The sequence below is a fragment of the Bufo gargarizans genome, unplaced genomic scaffold (assembly GCF_014858855.1).
Source record: "Bufo gargarizans isolate SCDJY-AF-19 unplaced genomic scaffold, ASM1485885v1 original_scaffold_2037_pilon, whole genome shotgun sequence".
NCBI lineage: Eukaryota > Metazoa > Chordata > Amphibia > Anura > Bufonidae > Bufo > Bufo gargarizans.
The window spans coordinates 71,067-89,150 of NW_025334615.1; the positions used below are offsets into that span (position 1 = coordinate 71,067).

The 18,084-nt window shown below is 42.9% G+C and overlaps 2 protein-coding genes across 7 annotated transcripts in view; one reads left to right on the forward strand and one right to left on the reverse strand.

Annotated features, from left to right (window-relative positions):
* LOC122923892 (zinc finger protein 345-like) lies at nt 1-7,544 on the reverse strand. Of its 6 annotated transcripts, XM_044274746.1 has the most exons (6): nt 7,485-7,544; nt 7,293-7,404; nt 5,257-6,225; nt 3,350-3,441; nt 3,091-3,259; nt 1-2,684 (listed from the first exon to the last, which is right to left on the reverse strand). In XM_044274746.1, exon 6 carries the CDS (start codon nt 2,616-2,618, stop codon nt 162-164), a length of 2,457 nt encoding a protein of 818 aa, XP_044130681.1. In that variant the 5' UTR covers nt 2,619-2,684; nt 3,091-3,259; nt 3,350-3,441; nt 5,257-6,225; nt 7,293-7,404; nt 7,485-7,544; the 3' UTR covers nt 1-161. The 6 variants fall into 6 exon arrangements, with proteins under 6 accessions (XP_044130681.1, XP_044130684.1, XP_044130685.1 ...); XM_044274749.1 differs by lacking the exon at nt 3,350-3,441 and having other exon boundaries at nt 6,092-6,225; XM_044274750.1 differs by having other exon boundaries at nt 3,091-3,441; nt 6,092-6,225.
* Nucleotides 7,495-18,084, forward strand: part of LOC122923890 (zinc finger protein 420-like) — a 22,913-nt gene continuing 12,323 nt past the window's right edge. Inside the window, exons 1-4 of the mRNA XM_044274743.1 lie at nt 7,495-7,846; nt 16,939-17,048; nt 17,172-17,363; nt 17,726-17,849. Of these exons, the coding sequence (XP_044130678.1) occupies nt 16,971-17,048; nt 17,172-17,363; nt 17,726-17,849 (394 nt within the window). The 5' untranslated portion in view covers nt 7,495-7,846; nt 16,939-16,970. The remainder of the gene's footprint in view (nt 7,847-16,938; nt 17,049-17,171; nt 17,364-17,725; nt 17,850-18,084) is intronic.

The following is an 18,084-nucleotide window of genomic DNA, read 5'->3' on the forward strand; positions in this document are numbered from 1 at the left end:
TCCCTTTACTTATAAAGAGTGCCCCACTTCAATCTTTTACAACATCTAAAAAAATGGTTGTGATATTTCAGAAACGTGTTTACAGCCTGACATATAATATGTTTAGGAACATTATAATATAAACTCAGTAATATAAATCTGTACAGCAAAATGTTCATCTTTTATTTGGAAGAATGTCGTTTTTCCCCCTTATGTATTTTCACATGTCTATTCAATGTGCATTTCTGACCAAAAGTTTTACCGCACTCGGAACACAAATATGGTTTTTCTCCTGTATGAATTCTCTGGTGCAAAATGAGATTTTGATGAATGCTAAAACTCTTGCCGCATTCCGAACATGAGTATGGCCTCTCCCCTGTGTGTACCCTTTGGTGGATCACAAAATCAGACTTCCGAGTAAAACATTTTCCACATTCTGAACAAAAACAAAGTTTCTCTCCGGTGTGGATACGTTGGTGTAGGACAAGGTTTTGGTGGATGGTAAATCGTTTTCCACATTCGGAGCATGGGTAGGGTTTCTCCCCAGTGTGGACCCGCTGATGAACAACAAAGTCTGCCTTACGGGTAAAACATTTACCACATTCGGGACACTCAAATGGTTTTTCTCCTGAGTGGATCTTCAGATGTTTTACCAACTGAGACTTATTGGTATAACTTTTTTCACATACAGTACAAGGGTATGGTTTCTCTCCAGTATGTAGTCTTTGATGAAAAACAAGACTAGACTGAGTGTTAAAACTATTCCCACATTCTGAACATGAAAATGGCTTCTCCCCAGTGTGAATTCTTTGATGGGTCACAAGATGTCCTTTCTGAGAAAACTTCTTTCCACAATCAGAACATGAGAAAGGCTTCTCTCCTGTGTGCGTCCGCTGATGTGCTATAAGTGGAGCCTTCTGAGAAAACCGCCTGTCACATACAGTGCATGAAAATGGCTTCTCGCCTGTATGAACTCTTTGATGCTTGCTATAGACTGATTTGTGGGTAAAGCATTTCCCACATTCTGCACAAGAATATGGTTTCTCTCCTGTGTGCCCTCTCATGTGTAGAATCAGACTTGTTTGGGTGTTGAAACATTTCTCACAGTAAGAACAAGAGTAGGGTTTTTCTCCAGTGTGAATTCTTTGGTGGGTAATAAGGTTAGATCTTTGGGAGAAACATTTTCCACAGTCCGGACAGGAGACTGGTTTCTCCCCTGTGTGGACTCTCTCATGTATAATAAGCTGTGCTCTTTGATTAAAGCCTTTATCACAGTATGTGCATGGATATGGCTTCTCTCCACTGTGCGTTCTTTGATGAGCCTCACACTGTTCTTGACGTAGGAAACATCTCCCACAGAAAGAGCATGAAAATCTTTTATCGTCCGTGTGGTATTTTTCATGGACAACCAGTCTTGCCTTTTGAGAAAACCTTTTTCCACAATAGAAACAAGCGAATGGTTTGTCTCCTGTGTGGGACCTCTCGTGAACAGTCGCATGGGACTTCTGAGAAAATCTCTTGTCACAATACGAACATGAAAATGGTTTTTCACCAGTATGGATCTTTTCATGTGTTATGCACTGTTCTAGACGTGAAAAACACTTCCCACAATAAGTGCAAGAGAATGGTTTCAAACCACTGTGGGCTTTATTGTGTCTACAAAGATGTGATTTACGACTAAATTGCTTGTCGCACACTGAGCAAGAAAATGATTTTGTTTCTGATTGACTCAAGTTTCCATCGTCACTTTGTGACCATTCTTCATTTAACTGTGAATCTATACATTCAGTGGACAAATAATTATCATTGTCTGTAGTGCTGTCATCGTCACCAGAAACCGACTCTTCTTTGATACACACTAGTTTATACTCTGACAGATTATCTTCTTCATATGAAAGTGATTTCTCTTTAACATGAACAGTATAAAGAGGTGTTTCTGTACGACATGAGGAAGCATCTGTGTGGTTTTCTCCATCGCCTGACCCTGTTTCAGCCTTAATATGAGTATTATCTGTTGGCATATCAATATCAGTGTCTTCCTCAGTTGTGTCTAATTTGTCTTTAATATGACATAATGAATATTGTGTAATAACTATAGGTGAGTCAGTATCATTGTTTTCTTTACCTGCGGCTGATTCGTCTTTAATGAGAGTAGATGGATATTGTATATTATCTGTGAGAGTGCAAGTGTTAGTGTGTTCTCTTTTATCATTTAAGAATGGTTCCTCTTTAACACAAGTAGATGACCCATGTGTATGGCTTTTAAACACATCAATGTCAGAGACCATGAGCTTTCTTCCATCACAAGATTCCTCCTTAATATGAGCAGATGGATATTCAATGTCATCTATGGGTGTATTAGGATTTCTGAGGGCTGTTCCATCAGAAGCGACTGGTTCCTCCTTAATATGATCAAGCTGATTTTCTTGTGTAGGATCGGTTGGTGTATAAATATTGGGGGCTGATTCATTTCCTCCATCACACAAGAATTGTTCCTCCTTAAAATGGCTAGATAGATATTGTGTCTGTCCATGATTTATTGGTGGGATGTTGCTCTCAACAGATGAGGCGGACTCCTGACTCCCCTCATTGTTCCATTGTTGTCTGTCTACGTTTGAGTTCTGGTTAGTTGGTTCCATAACACTTTGATCCTTAGAAAACAGAAAAAGGATTGTACCAAATCCTCTAATCGGTTTTTGACAGATCTAAAAGACAGAAAATAAAAGAAATAAAAGTTGATAGGGAATAGTCTTGCATAATCTCTTTACACAGAGAAAATTCAGTATACCATAAGGGTGCGGCCACAGTTATTTTAGACAAGGTTTGAGGCAGATTTGCGTAAAAGATTTTTTGCCAAAGTCAGAAGTGGATTTGAGAGGAATCAGAAATATAAAGGAAGAATTTATACTTCTTCCTGGTAGATCCACTTCAGCCTCAAAACCCTGTCCAAAAAACTCTGTGTGGCCGATCCTTAACTGTTGACAATGAGTATTTATCATCATGGCATCAGCAATTGCTAGGACAAGACTTGATGGTCCAATATTTTGTTACAGTGGCTGCTGCTGCTGCTGCTATGCTCACTTACTCAGAGTCCCTGTAGCGTGGACTCACCTCCTGCTCTCCTCTCCTTCCTGGCGAGCCTAGTTTCCGGGATAGCTCTTCCCCCCATAGGCTGCGGCCTGCTTACCGGCTAAGCTTCTCTCACTCTGCCTATAGGGTGTCCGTATGTGCTTCGTCTGGCACGTAAAGTTTTCATATCATATATACTTCATAATGAATGCTGTAAAAATAAAAAAACATTGACAGAATTAAACTTTTTGCTCACCTCCCAAAAAAATTAAGTAAAAAGTGATCAAAGGGTCATATGTACCCCAAAATGGAACCAATAAAAACTACAGCTTGTCCCACAACAAAACAAGCCGAGATAAGGGGGACGCTGGGTATATTGCTTTTGCAAAGAACCTGTATAGGAACAAACCAGGGAGAAACTTGAGAATAAGAATATGTCTTGTTCAGTTATGTTTAATAAATTCGAGCACACTGAGGTACAGAAGGATATTAATGAAAGTGTACCTTAAAGGATGTGCTATAACTAGATATTGCTTGTACTTATATGAGATGGTATTTGTGTACCCTAATTGTATGAGATATTGTTTAGGGTCCGCGTACACTGCTGTTGTTATTAACAATAAAATATTATTTGAAAAAAAAAAAAGAAGTCAAACAGCAATGTAAACAAAAATATTAAAAAACCTTTCAGCAAATTCCATGTTTCAAAATCCTGATGTGGCTCCTTTCCTTCTGAGTGCTGCTGTATTACAAAACAGCAGTTTATGACAACGTATGGGGTATTTTCTCCTTTTAAACCTTGCAAAAATGAAAATGTGGGCTAAACCAATTTCTATTGGAAAAAATAATTCTGAATTTTCATGATCCAATGTTAATTAAGTTTATGAAATGCCTGTGGTGTCAAAACCATCACTACATCCCTAGCTGAATTGTTTGGGGGTGGGTGTAGCTTCAGAAACAGGGCTACTTCATGGAGTTTCTACTGTACTAGTACTTCAGAGGTGTTGCAATAAAATCTGAATTTCAGAAGCCAAATGGTGCTCCATCCCTTCTGAGACCAGCTGCATACCCAAACAGCTGTACTCGAGAGAAATGGCATAACAATTTTTGGGATGCCTTTTCTCCAGTTAAACCTTCTTAAAACTAAATATTTTGAGCGACAAACGACATTTAATTGTTTTAATATGTAATTTGTTATTGTACTCCTTCAATTCTGAGGCAGATATTTATGTTTAATAGCATACTAGGGCCACATATGGGATATATCTATACAGTGCCTCCAAAAACTGAAGATTCATACTTACCTGCTCCCTGTTGCATGTCCATGTTCCAGTCCCCGTGTGGTGTTTACATCCGTCAAAGCAAGGGTACGATCTCATGATCCAATGCAGCCAATGACTGGCCTCAGCGGTGACAGGGCCACAAGCAGCATGTCACAACTGAAGCCAGGAGGACCTCACCTCAAAATATTAATGTACAACAAATCCTTACTTCCATATAGCAGCATGCAGGCCAGGAGCTGCCTTGATGACTACTGTCTGTCACTGAGATGAGCCTTTAGGCTAGGGCTATACAACAATTTTGGGTGTGACCAAAGATCTCAGGGTAGACATAGAAATGGGGTTGCAGTGCGGCAACCACGACCCCAAAACTGAAAATAAAAAAATAAAAATTATTTTTGGCAATTCTAGTAATAATGGGAGTCGTTCTGTGAAACATCCGAAGCGAGCGCTCTGTACAGTAGCGTTGGCTCTGATGAACCGAAGTTATAACTTCATAAATTGATTTCTACTGTAAAAAAACATTTCCCATACTCTGGTTCAGTTCTGTCACGGTGGGGAGCGGGAGAAACCCCCCACAGTACAATATGGGGAATATAAGGTAGCAGCTAGGCCTGGAAACAGGGAAAATGGAGCTGGAAACCAACTAAGCATCCCTAAATCCTATCCCTGATCTCCTCACTATATGAGCTGCCCTCGATGTTAGGGGGGCTCATACTCTCAAACCTGGGCCCTAATGATCCTAACGGTCCCTGCAACATGGCATCAGAAGGTGTAGACAACCGATTCCTTCAAGACACAAAGGAACTGGAGTCTCCAACAGGCTTAGCAACAAAGGGGAAAAAAACAGCCAGCAGTTGACGACACAACAGGTAAGTGTCCAGAGGCAGAAAACACCACTGTCAACAGGACCAACATAAACACCTACCTGACACAGCTGAACAGGAACTCGAGCCATCCACGCCGCTACCACTGGATCCTGGAAATGCGCATAGGCCCAAACACACACACCAGGCAGGACCCAGCACAAACACCAAACACAGAATCCAGTAGAAACAACCTGGACCACCATGAGGCAAGTATCATGGTGCACTAGGCCGAGCTGCTTGTAGTTCCCCCTCCGGGGAACTCCAGGGACCCCCTTCCAGAGGTATAGGACATACAAAGGATATGTCTGGCATCAGGCATCCGTGCTGATCTGAAACACCAAACAGGCCAGACATGAAACACCAAACCAGACATAACAACAAACCCAAACATAAACCCATACCAAACATACAAGTTAGGTGGGGTGACAGAAACAAACACAAAGTGGTGACATCAGGTGACATCGCTGTCCCATAAGGTGGCCCTCAAGGACTGGGCAGATGGAAAAGCACCAGCTCCTCAAGACAATCTCAACTCAGGCTCACAACTCCAAACAATAAGCGCCAAGAGGCTACACCCAGCTCCACCTAACACACCTCTTAACCCTGTGCAAACCAGAATGGGAAGGAAGACGCCTTAAAGGGGAAGTGCACACTCATGCATAACAAACAACACGTTGCCACTGGCAACAATCATGCCTGGCGAACTTTGTCACAGCAAACTACCACCAAGTTGTGACAGGTTTCAAGTGGTACCGTTTATTTGGCTCCATTATTGGCGTTTTTCACTCCAAATATAAGGTGTATTGATGTGAGCCCCATAGAAGCCATTCAACCGCAGGAACAGTATATAATACATGCAGTGGGCGTGGCCTAAGAAGAGAAAGAGTCACTAACCTGCTGCACATCCCTAAACACATGAAAGAGAAGCCGCACACCGGAAGCGCTTCCAGTCCACTTCTTCTTGATGCGCTCCACCTGTGGGTTACCCCGGTTCTGCGTTCCAGATGCTTTGTTTTCAACTTCCAGTCCTAAATGGCGAGCGTAACGTTAAACAAACTTTATTGTTCTCATGATGTCTGCACACATTAATAAACCAGACTATAAGGGGCGCTGCAGCCCGGCTACATTTACATATGGATGCAAAGGAATTATTTAACTTAGATGGGTGTCGGCCGCATTTTCCAGACTGACCGCGGCAATTTATGCTGTACAGTACTCAGATGGTGAAAGTACAGTATAACAGAGCCACGGTCAGACAGATATTGACAGCTTCATAAATCAATCGGAATTTGTCCTGCTTTTACTTCAAGTTGAACCATAACAAAATGGCCTCCGTTGTGCATTACATAACACTACAAGAAAATGGCCACTCCATTGCTTACTCTTCGATCATGCGCGTTAGTAAAGTCGAATTCAGTCGCTATTGTGGAATTGGGCAGGAACCCGGACTGTTCTTGAGTGCTCTCTGAAGCCAGTCAGGAACTGGTAGCATTTGGGTTGCGCAAAGCGGAAGTCTCAAATAAGGACAGAGGATTATTGAGATGGTCGGTGGCGGCACAGTGTGTGCTCAGTGCAATTGCGAGAGACCCGTCCTCCATAACGTCTTGTCTCGTCCTACTTTCTACAGTGTCTGGTTGAGGAGTTGAGCCACTTATGCCCGGCAGCACCTGCTGCAGCAGCTTCTGCACCATTGCTGTACTATGTTCAGGGCTGTAGCTATAGGGGAAGCGGTTACCCATCCAAGAGGAGGAGGACTAAAAGATTTTGTCAGGGCCCCCTCAACAGTATTACAGTGACAATATAGACAGTGTAGAAAACGGATGGAACAGCTGCTGGGCCTGGTCTGAGAGAGCGATCTTTACTAGCCACAGGAATGGGGGCGACATGAAAGGAAGTGGTTGCGAAAAAATTACTGAGGGAGGGGGGCCCCATTCCAAAATTTACTGTGGGGCACAGTCATTTCTATCTACGCCACTGACTATGTTATTATGCTATAGTCTGACTAATCCATATTTGCAGATGCAAATAGGGGTGACATGGTGTCTTGAACCCACTATTTACATGCGCAAATATTACAGTTATTTTTATTACTCACCTGGATTCAGATAGGGATGGTACTGGCAGGGGCCACCACTGGAGAAACTTGATTGGAGGAGACAGCAACGGATGATCACGTGAAGGTACCTATAAAAGAAGAGAAAAGAAACCTGGAGGAAGAAACATAACCTGCACTTACAAGAAAATTGAAGATTTACTGCAACAATTCATTAAAAAGGCAGACACTTACGGTGGGGAACAGTGACTCTGCAGCTGTCTTCAACAGGAACGATCCAGAGCTGAGCCTGCTCTGCAATCAACTAATCCGGTCTGTGCACCAGCCTTATGCAGGAGCACAGAGCGACACAGAGGATGACATCATCACTGTGCCTCAGCACAGCAATGCACCGCTCTCTCCCCTGCCAGCAGAAAGAGCTAGGAAAGAAAAGAGGAGCTACTCACCCCCTCTAGATTCAGAAAATTATCCTGCATCAGCCAGCACAAGGGACAGTTTCAGGAATTCATCTTCTCTTCACCAACGGTCTTCAGCTTTAAATGCCAGGAATGCACATGTTTCCAACCGTGACAGGACCGCAATTAATCCACAGGAGGGTGAGATTACATACACTACACCCACAGATCATAGTGACTGCAATTTGCAGTGCACTGACACTTTTATTAATGACACTTCTATTAATGACACTTCTTTTAATTCAATTTTTTATTTATGTTTTTGGTGTAACATACATGCTTATAATAAAGATGCTTTATGAAGAAGCACGCATAACAAACAGTGCTCAAAAAGTAATAAGCCACGCAACGGCATGGATAGGGACAATTAAGAAAACATGGAGTATAACAACTGATGAAATAACTTAAAGAAAAAGAGGGACAGACAAAGACAGTATGGAAGGGGAGGGGGGTAAGGGGGGATAAGGAGTTAAGCAAAGAAAGTTACATTTGTATATTCCGGAACATCTCAGAAGAGCGAAACTCGTCCCAAGGGCCCTAAGTCTTCAAGAATCTTGAAGCGTCTAAGGGTGTCACACTAATTAGGTCCTCCATTCTCTGGTATAGAGTGATTTCCTCAAACCATTCTTCTGGTGAGGTAGGGTAGGGGGATTTCCAGAGTCGAGGAATGACTGCTTTAGCTGCTTGAATAATGTATTTCAGAAGTGAGTTTTTGTAGGCAGGAATATTTAGGTCAAGCACAAAAAGTAGGAGAGCTTCAGGGGAGTTCTGGACAGGGATGCCCGTCACTTCTCTGATGGTTTTGTGTACAAAGTCCCAAAAGGGGCACAGGACAGTACAGTTACTCCAAATAAGGATAATCGTACCTTCCTCTGTGTGACATCTCCAGCAGCAGTCTGACACTTTGGGAAACCATTTATGGAGATACGTGGGTACCCTATACTATCTGGACAGGATTTTATAACTCGTTTCCTGGGCCTTAGTAGAAATCAGCGCTTTATGAGACAAGAGGAAACTCTTATTCCGCTGAGATAGGGGGAAATGGGCACCTATATCCCGCTCCCATGCCTGACAAAAGTGGAGGAGGTGTGAGGAGCGTTGATGTACAGTCCTGATTAAAAGTTTAAGACCACTTGAAAAATGGCAAAAAATCATATTTTACATTGTTGGATCTTAACAAGGTTCCAAGTAGAGCTTCAACATGCAACAAGAAGAAATGAGAGTGAGACAAAACATTTTTTGAGCATTCAATAAATTGAAAATAACGATTAAACTGAAACAGGCTGTTTTTCAGCTGATCCCAATTTTAGGACCACATTCCTTTAAAAGGCCAAATCTGTGCAAAGATGTGGATTCATTGTTATTTTTTGTCAGGTAGTCACACATTGTGATGGCAAAGGCAAAAAAACTCTCCCTTTTTGAATGTGGTCTGGTTGTTGAACTGCAGGGTCTCTCACAGCGCGCCATCGCTGCTGAGGTGGGACGCAGTAAGACAGTCATTTGGAATTTCTTAAATGATCCTGAGGGTTATGGAACAAAAAAGTCAAGTGGAAGACCCAAAAAAATGTCATCAGTACTGAGCCGGAGGATCCAATTGGCTGTCCGTCAAGACACTGGACGATCCTCGACCCAAATTAAGGCCCTTACTGGTGCTGACTGCAGCCCCATAACCATCAGACGGCATCTGAAACTGAAGGGCTTCAAAAACATAAAACGTCTTCAAAGACCTCGTCTCATTGAATGCCACAGAACTGCTTGTTTGGACTTTGCAAGAGAGCACCAAACATGGAACATTCAAAGGTGGAAGAAAGTTTTATTCTCTGATGATAATTTTTTTTACCTTGATGGTCCTGATGGTTTCCAACGTTACTGGCATGACAAGCAGATCCTACCTGAGATGTTTTCTACGCGCCACAGTGGAAGGGGCACCATAATGGTCTGGGGTGCTTTTTCCTTCAGTGGAACAATGAAGCTTCAGGAAGTGTAGGGGCGTCAAACGGCCGCTGGCTATGTCCAGATGTTGCAGAGAGCATTCCTCATGACTGAGGGCCCTCGTGTGTGAGGTAACGACTGGGTTTTTCAACAGGACAACTCTACAGTACACAATGCCCGCAGGACAAGGGACTTCTTCCAGGAGAATAACATCACTCTTTTGGCCCATCCTGCTTTTTCCCCTGATCTAAATCCAATTGAGAACCTTTGGGGATGGATGGCAAGGGATGTTTACAAAAATGGACAACAGTTCCAGACAATAGATGGCCTTCGTGCGGCCGTCTTCACCACTTGGAGAAATGTTCCCACTCACCTCATGGAAACGCTTGCATCAAGCATGCCAAAACAAATTTTTGAAGTGATAAACAATAATGGCAGAGCTACTCATTACTAAGTTCATGTTTGGAAGTTAGATTTCTGTTTTGGGGGGTTTAGTTTTTTTTGGGAGGCATGGTCCTAAACTTTTGATCAGCTGAAAAACAGCCTGTTTCAGTTTATTCGTTATTTTCATTAAATTGAATGCTCAAAAAATGTTTGGTCTCACTCCCATTTCTTCTTGTTGCATGTTGAAGCTCTACTTGGAACCTTGTTAAGATCCAGCCATACTAAATATGATATTTTGCCATTTTTCAAGTGGTCTTAAACTTTTGATCAGGACTGTATTAGTAGTTTGTATATAGTTGATATGCTTCTAAACACCGCTGAGGGGGCTATGCACATTTGTTTGAATGTTGTGAGTAGGGAGGAGCGAATTGACTTCAGATGAAACATCCGAAGTCGATTTGCATAAAACTTCGGTCCAATACTGTATGGAGCGAGCATTAGCTCAGATGAGGCAAAGTTATTACTTCTCAAAGTCTCCTGTGACTTCACATAATAACTTCATAGATTAATTTTTACAGTAAAAAAAACATTTTTTTACAGTTTTTTATTGATTATGATCTCCAATTTTTTCTCCAGAGATGTCCGGGTTGGTGCGTATAGAGGACATAAGATGCTCCATAACTAGGATGTAGAGCAGGGGGGACAATTGACAGCCTTGAAGAAAGAGTGACATTGATTTTGACTTGTGCTAAGGGGTTGTTGGTACATACTGAAAATCTTTGATAGGAATCCCGGACCTATTGTCACTCCTGTGACAGGTCTTAGAAGGTCTGAAAGATTATCTGCACATTAGTGATATGACTGCCTCTTTTGGTTTCACTTTGTGTGTTGCTGGTATGTCCACACCTCCTGTTCAGGTGTGGATCATGTGACCTTTACCCATCCCTATTTAGTCTGACTTTACCCATCACTCCTTGCTCTGGATAGCTTCATTTGGTTTTGGAAGAGCTGGAGTGTGGTTCGTGTTGAAGTCCTATTCATCCATCATCCTCAGAAGTTAAGTGTTCTGCTTGTTGTGTATTGTATTCCCCCCTCCTGGTTGTTTACTAGGCCTCAGTGAGATGCTGGTTCCTTCACCAGGGAAGGAACGGGTTGTCTCTGCCCTGTCATTACCTTTCGGGCATCCGAGGGTCACCAGGGTTTTCTAGGTTCCTGTGTATGGGCATCTCTACCATTGAGAGGTGCCCATACAGATAGAAGTTAGGGCTAGAAGCAGGGTTTTATAGGTGGTGACCCTTTTCCTTCCCTAGCGGTGAGGCCTAGTGTCTTTCTCCTTCCTTCTTGTTGTCTTTTGGTGTTCTCCCCTATAACATCCAAGACATCTATACCCAGTTGAGAAAGTACCGTGTGAATAGAGTGCCAAGAGATGGTCAAGGTCAAAGGCCTTTTCAGCGTCTAAGGACAGGATCATGAGGGGGATATTGTTTGTTTTTGCATGGTGGATGATATGCAATGTTTTGCGGTGTGTTGCCTCCCTCCCCGGCAAGAACCCCATCTGGTCACGGTGGATGATCGAGGGTAGAAAGGCGTTCAGTCTATTGGCCAGAAGTTTGGTTAATATTTTAAGATCTACATTTAGGAGAGAGATAAGACGATAACTGGCGCATAAGTGCAGACTCTTCCCAGGTTTGGGGCTAACTGCAATATGTGCTTCAGTGGTCTGTGCTGGGAAGGAAAGCCTGGAACAAGAAAGGGGAGAGGGATGACAAGAAGGACTTGGCCGTGAACCCGTCAGGACTTGGGCTCTTGCCACCTGGCAGGCACTTGAGGACCGCTTGAAGTTCGGTTTCCGTGAATGGCGCCTCCAAGCTAGCAGATTCCAACTCATGTAGTTTGGATGTTGAAGGAGGGGTTCGGGCATATAGTCAGGTCGCGCTGGGGAGGAGCAAGGCAGGTTGTATAGTTCAGAATAGAAAGAGCGGAAGGAGGAGGCAATTTCTGAGGTGGTGTGTTCCAAGCGATCTGCAGAGTTTTTGATAGCGGGAATGTGCTCTTGTTTCCATATTCATAGAATTTGCTACGACATGCTTGGATCACACACTTGTAAGACGTCTCCAGGAGAGTCGTCAAGGAGAGTGCTCGCTTGTGGGCAAGCTCCAAAGATTCGACCTTCTGTAGAGCAAGCTTGAGGCAATGTGCTCTCTCCTTCTTGAGACGGGAGCCATGTTTAATGAGAACCCCGCACCGAACACATTTCAGTGCTTCCCATTGTATTGGAAGAGGAGTGGGGTCTGCGCTGTGGTCAGAGAAAAAGTTTGTTACAGTGGTAGTCAGATCAGCAGCGCACACTGGGTCAAGAAGGAGAGATTCATTCAAGCTCCAAGTCTACTCACGTTTTGTAAGGAAAGGGAGGTTTAAAGAGCAGTATAACGGGGTGTGGTCGGACCACAGAATATTGCTTATTTGTGTGGAGTCCAACCATGAGAGGGCTTGTTGTTGAAGCAAAATATAATCTAGTTTACTATAGGAGGAATGGGGAGCGGAATAAAAAGTGTAGTCTTTATCTGCTGGGTGTTGGAGGCGCCAAGAGCAATGCTCTTTTAACTTTTTTAATAGTCGAGTAGGGAAGGGAAGCGCATCCAGTTGAATTGTCCAGCGTAGGGTCCAGTGTTAGATTAAAGTTGCAGCAAAATACAACCATTCCGCGAATGAGGGGAAATGCCATATCAACTAAGTCCAGAATAAAGGAGGCCTGATTTTTATTGGGAGCGTAGGCATTAATAAATGTGAATTCACATTTACCAATCAAAAGTGAAAGAATCAGGTATCTGGCCCCAAGATCGACAGTACAGCCTAGCACCTGGTGGGGCAAAGATTTTTTGGATTGCTATGGCGACTCCTTTCGTCTTATTCACCGGATTATTTGCAAGGTGTCAGGTGGTATAGTGCCAATAGCGAATGTCAGGAGACCCTCCCTTCTTAAGGCTGGGTTCACACCTGAGCGTTTTACAGCGCGTTCCTACGCGCTGTAAAACGCTCAACAAGGAGAAACCAATGATTCCCTATGGGAATGGTTCACACTTGGGCGTTTTACAGCGCGTACGATCGCGCTGTAAAACGCCCGACGCTCCAAAAAGTACATGAGCGACTTTTGGGGCGTTTGTGGCCATAGGACACTGTAGTGAATCACACAAACGCGCGTCAAACGCGCGTTTACTATTACAAAAACGCGCATAAAAATGCGCGTCAAAAACGCTCAAGTGTGAACCCAGCCTAAAATGTTTTTCCTGAATGCATATGTTTACCTTCTGGCAATGGAAATGGTGCTCTCGTTTCTGGGGTGTTGAGGGCCTTCGTGTTGAAGGACACTATCTTGAGTGACATCATGCCTGTGGAGGGGAAAAAACACAAGGAATAAGGGGGGGGGGGGGGGCAAAACAGATAACTAGAAAAGAATAAAGGAAAAAAAAGAGGCATTAGTAACTAAATTGACCAAAATGTCAGATGTCAGGGGTGTCGATGGGGGCTAAGTTCTCTCTCTCCATTGCTAATATTTTTATGGCATGGTGGGAGAGGAGCTTTCTCCTCATCGACACCCACCCCTACTGGGAATGCATAAGATGGTATGGTCGCTACATCGACGACCTGTTGTTTATATGGTCTGGCGATGTGGCGGCCATACCACACTTCACCCTATACCACAATTCATGTTTGGAGACCATATCTTTTGATGTCCATCATGGAAAGGAGGTTCATTTCTTGGATTTGCGCCTGAGGGGTGACTCCACCACCTCCATTATTCACATGCCCACCTATAGGAAACCTCTGGCAGGCAATACAATATTGCACGGATCATCTTTCCATCCACATGGAATATACCGAAAGGCGAGATGATCTGTGCGAGACGGAATTGCTCAGATATGAAGACATTTGTACAGGATGCGAGAGATATAACCAGTAGGTTATCTCAGAGGGCTTATTCAGTGAAACATGTCACCAGCTGTATGCATCAGACACTGGAACTTGATAGAAAGTCACTAGTATACCCTCAGAATAAACCAGAAAACATGGAATCTCTTATGCCTCCAGTGAATAAGCCCCAAAGCACTTTTGTGGCACAATACAGTGTTGAATTTCCAGAACTCTGCAGCATAATTAAAGGGCGCCATAAGGGTTAGGAGGCCAAAGGGCTCTGTCGATCTCTATATGAGAACTTGGCAGACGTCCTAGGATTCCATTAAATATTATCACGATCGTGGGCAGTAGGTCTGCTGTCGTTATTGATTCTGGAAAGCGTCTAATCCGTATGTTGTTACGGCGACTACGGTTTTCTATATCGTCCAGATGTTATTGTAAAATATAGAGTTGCGTGTCATGAGTTTGGGCCTTATCTTGTAGAGCTTAGACGGTTGCAGACAGAGTTGCATAGTCTTGAATGACAGAGTCAATTCTGGTGTTAAGTGCAGCCAGCTCAAAACAGACCTGAGAGAATTCCCTTTTACATTCTTGTAGGATGCTGATAGAAAAACTGGATAGGTCTGCTTTAGAAGGTAGAGAGCAAATAGGGGTACGCAGGTCTGTCATAGTTGATGGTCTGGTATCTTCATCAAATAGGTCTGCAAAGGGAAGAAGTCTCAATGAGGGGTACAGGGGAGATCCCTAAAGAGGCATAACTGTAGGTACTTGGGACTAAGTGGGATTGCTCCATGTGGTCGTCCCATGAAGAGCCAGTGGACCAACATGGAGATGCTGCCAGGGAGGGTCCAGGGGAGCGGAAAGGGGGGTGAGGGGGGTCTTGCATAGCGAGAGGAGAAGGGACGTGAAGTGTGGGGTGGTCAGGGGACCTTTGGTAACGATCCAAGGGCTGTCCCTGGGGATGGAGACCCATGTGGGATGATGACTGGCCACATGGGGGGTCCCTGAAAAACGGAACGGAAAAACAGAACGGAAACACAACGGAACTCAAAAACGGAACAACGGATCTGTGAAAAACAGACCGCAAAAAACTTCAAAATCCATACGTTCGTGTGAACTAGGCCTGACTTTTAGTCTAAGTCAAAACGGATTCGTTTGCATTATCATTTATTTATTTTTTGTTCATGGCAATGCAAACGGATCCGTTCTGAACGGATACAAGCGTTTGCGTTATAGATGCGGATCCGTCTGTGCAGATACCAGACGGATCCGCACCTAACGCAGGTGTGAAAGTAGCCTTACTAAAAACTTTCAAAAATATTACATTATTTCAATATGCCATTAGCAGTAGAAAATACAGCTCTTCCCACTAATATCATCACTTTTTTAGGTATCACAATAGATAGATACGGTAAATATGGAATTTAAGATACCAGAAGAAAAAATTGTCTCATCTAGAATTTTATTAAAGAATTTACTATCGTCAAATAAAACTACATTAAAAAGATTACAATAGGCTCTGGGTTCTTTAAATTTCATAGCCAGAGTTATCCCAATGGGAAGAGTTTTTTCAAAACCTATGTACGCAGCTACTAGAGGAAAAAACTCACCTTTCGACCACATTCGTTTGTCAAAACAGATAAAAGACGACATAAATATATGGCTACGCTTTTTGGACAACTTTAACCCCTTCTACCCCAGGCCAGTTTTCGCTCTTCTGCCCAGGCCATTTTTTGTGTGTCACTTTATGTGGTAATAGCTTTGGAACACTTTTACTTATCCAAGCCATTCTGAGGGGTTAGGTCATGTGATATTTTTATAGAGCTGGTTGTTACAGACGTGCCGATACCTAATATGTATATATTTTTGTTATGTATTAGCACAATAATAGCAGTTTTGAAACAAAAAAATGTTTTAGTGTCTCTATGTTCTGAGAGCTATATTTTATTTATTTTTTTGGGCGATTGTCTTAGGTAGGGGCTCATTCTTTGCGGGAGGAGGTGACTGTTTTATTGATACCATTTTATGGGACATACAACTTTTGGATCGCTTGGTGTTGCACTTTTTGTGATGTAAGGTGACAAAAATAGATTTGTTTGTTTATTGGACTGGGTGGATCATGTGATATATTTATAGAGCCGGTCATTACGGATGCGGCGATACCTAATATGTATGAGTTTTTGTTTAGTTTTTTAATTATAAAATAAGGGGAAAGGGGCGTTTTTAATTTTTATTTTTTTACTTTATTTTTATTATTTTATTTCTGATGTTCACTTTTGGGGGTCTGATCCCCTCTGCAATGCATTACAATACATCTGTATTGTAATGCATTGCCTGTTCGTGTACTACAGTGAGTAGTACACAAACAGGTTGCCTAGGAGACCCAGCCTGAGGCTTGACAGCGGACAATGTCTGGCTGCAGCAGTAATGTATTCACCAAGTGGCATGTGACTGCTGCAGCAGTGCACGTGCCGTCCCATAGAAGCAAATGGTGATGCCATAGTTGTAATTAGACAGCTCGCCACTGCAACTATTGCAGCAAGCCGGTAAACAGAGAAGAGTGCTGCTTTCTCTTCAAACAGCTGATCATCAATGGTATCGGGTGTCGGACCCCCCGATCTGATATTGATTAACTATCCTGAAGATAGGTCATCAATAGAAAAAAAGCGGACAACCCCTGTAAGTCCACTGCATGTCAATTTATGTTGCAGAGATTTGCAGCAGATTTACCCTTTGCAATACAGAGGGTGAAATCTGTGGGTAACCCACAGTGTATCCACAGTAGTTCAGTGCAGATCTTTCTGCAGAAGAATACCGGCAGATCCACTGTGGATAATCTGCATTGGGCTTGACACGTGTGGCCAAACCCTAAAATGGGAAAATAACATGTCAAGTGAGTATAAACATTAAATATGCAGTTCTTCATTTTCTTTTTCTTTTTTTTTCTTTCTTTTTTTTTGCATCTAAGCATCTATGTTGAAGCTTCATATTCTGTCCTTAAGGCTTGATCCTCACTATTGGTGAGCCTCTCAGGATGGAAATTGGCCAAATCAGAATATTCTACAGTATATTTAACCTCACTCAGGAGATCATCAACTTGCTGACTGGAGAGGTGAGGAAATGTAGCAGTTATTTCACATGACATCTCATCCATATTTATTAATAAAGCAACAGTGTGATTGGACTTGTGACTCTAGGAATATATATAATCCTATCGGTGTCTCTCTCAACACAGGATTACACCTTACTGAAAACATCTAGTAAGTGTGTGACCCCCCTCGGCCATCACAGAGGGTCAGGGGGATGGAGCAGGAGGACCCAGAGCTCAGGCAGAATGCATCAACTTCATAGACTGATATATGATAGAAACAATGCTCAGAAGATTCTAAAACTCACCAACAAGATGATTGAGCTGCTGACTGGAGAGGTGAGCATTGACATGACCTTCTACAATAACACCAGGGGATACTGGCTGACATTTACTAATGTGTGCACACCTAGATTTTGGCATAAATTGCTCATCTAGGTTCAAAGAAATTTTCGGCGCCAAGCCTGACAAAGTGGCACAGCCTAGTATACAACATTTTGGTCCAAAGTTAGTTCACAATTCTGGCTTAAAATTCTATCTCTAATGAAGCTAATTATTAGGTGTCAGACAAAATGATTAGCCATGCACCAAATGTGTCATCCAGCATGAGCCACCGTAATTTGGTCTAGACAGCTGTCGCCTGTAGGGTTATTAAATCTGCCCTAATGTGTCTGGATGATAACAGTATGATTGTATGTCAGGTTCCTATAAGATGTCAGGATGTCACTGTCTATTTCTCTATGGAGGAGTGGGAGTACATAGAGGGACACAAGGATAACTACAAGGACATCGTGATGGAGAACCATGAAACCTTCACATCACCGGGTAAGAGTAGCCTCTCATTGAATGGAGCAGTTTTGAGGATCATCTAGATACCTCCCTCCATCATCTGATTATTCAGATATATACAATGTACAGGATGAGTCAAAAGTCTCAGGGCACCCTTTTATTTCAGAAAGGAAAGCATGTAATGGGTGAGGGGGCCTGTCTTTGAGGCTATGTCCAAAACATGGCTGCCATCTTGAAAGCCACCATATTGGATCAAGGGCAAATATTTCCA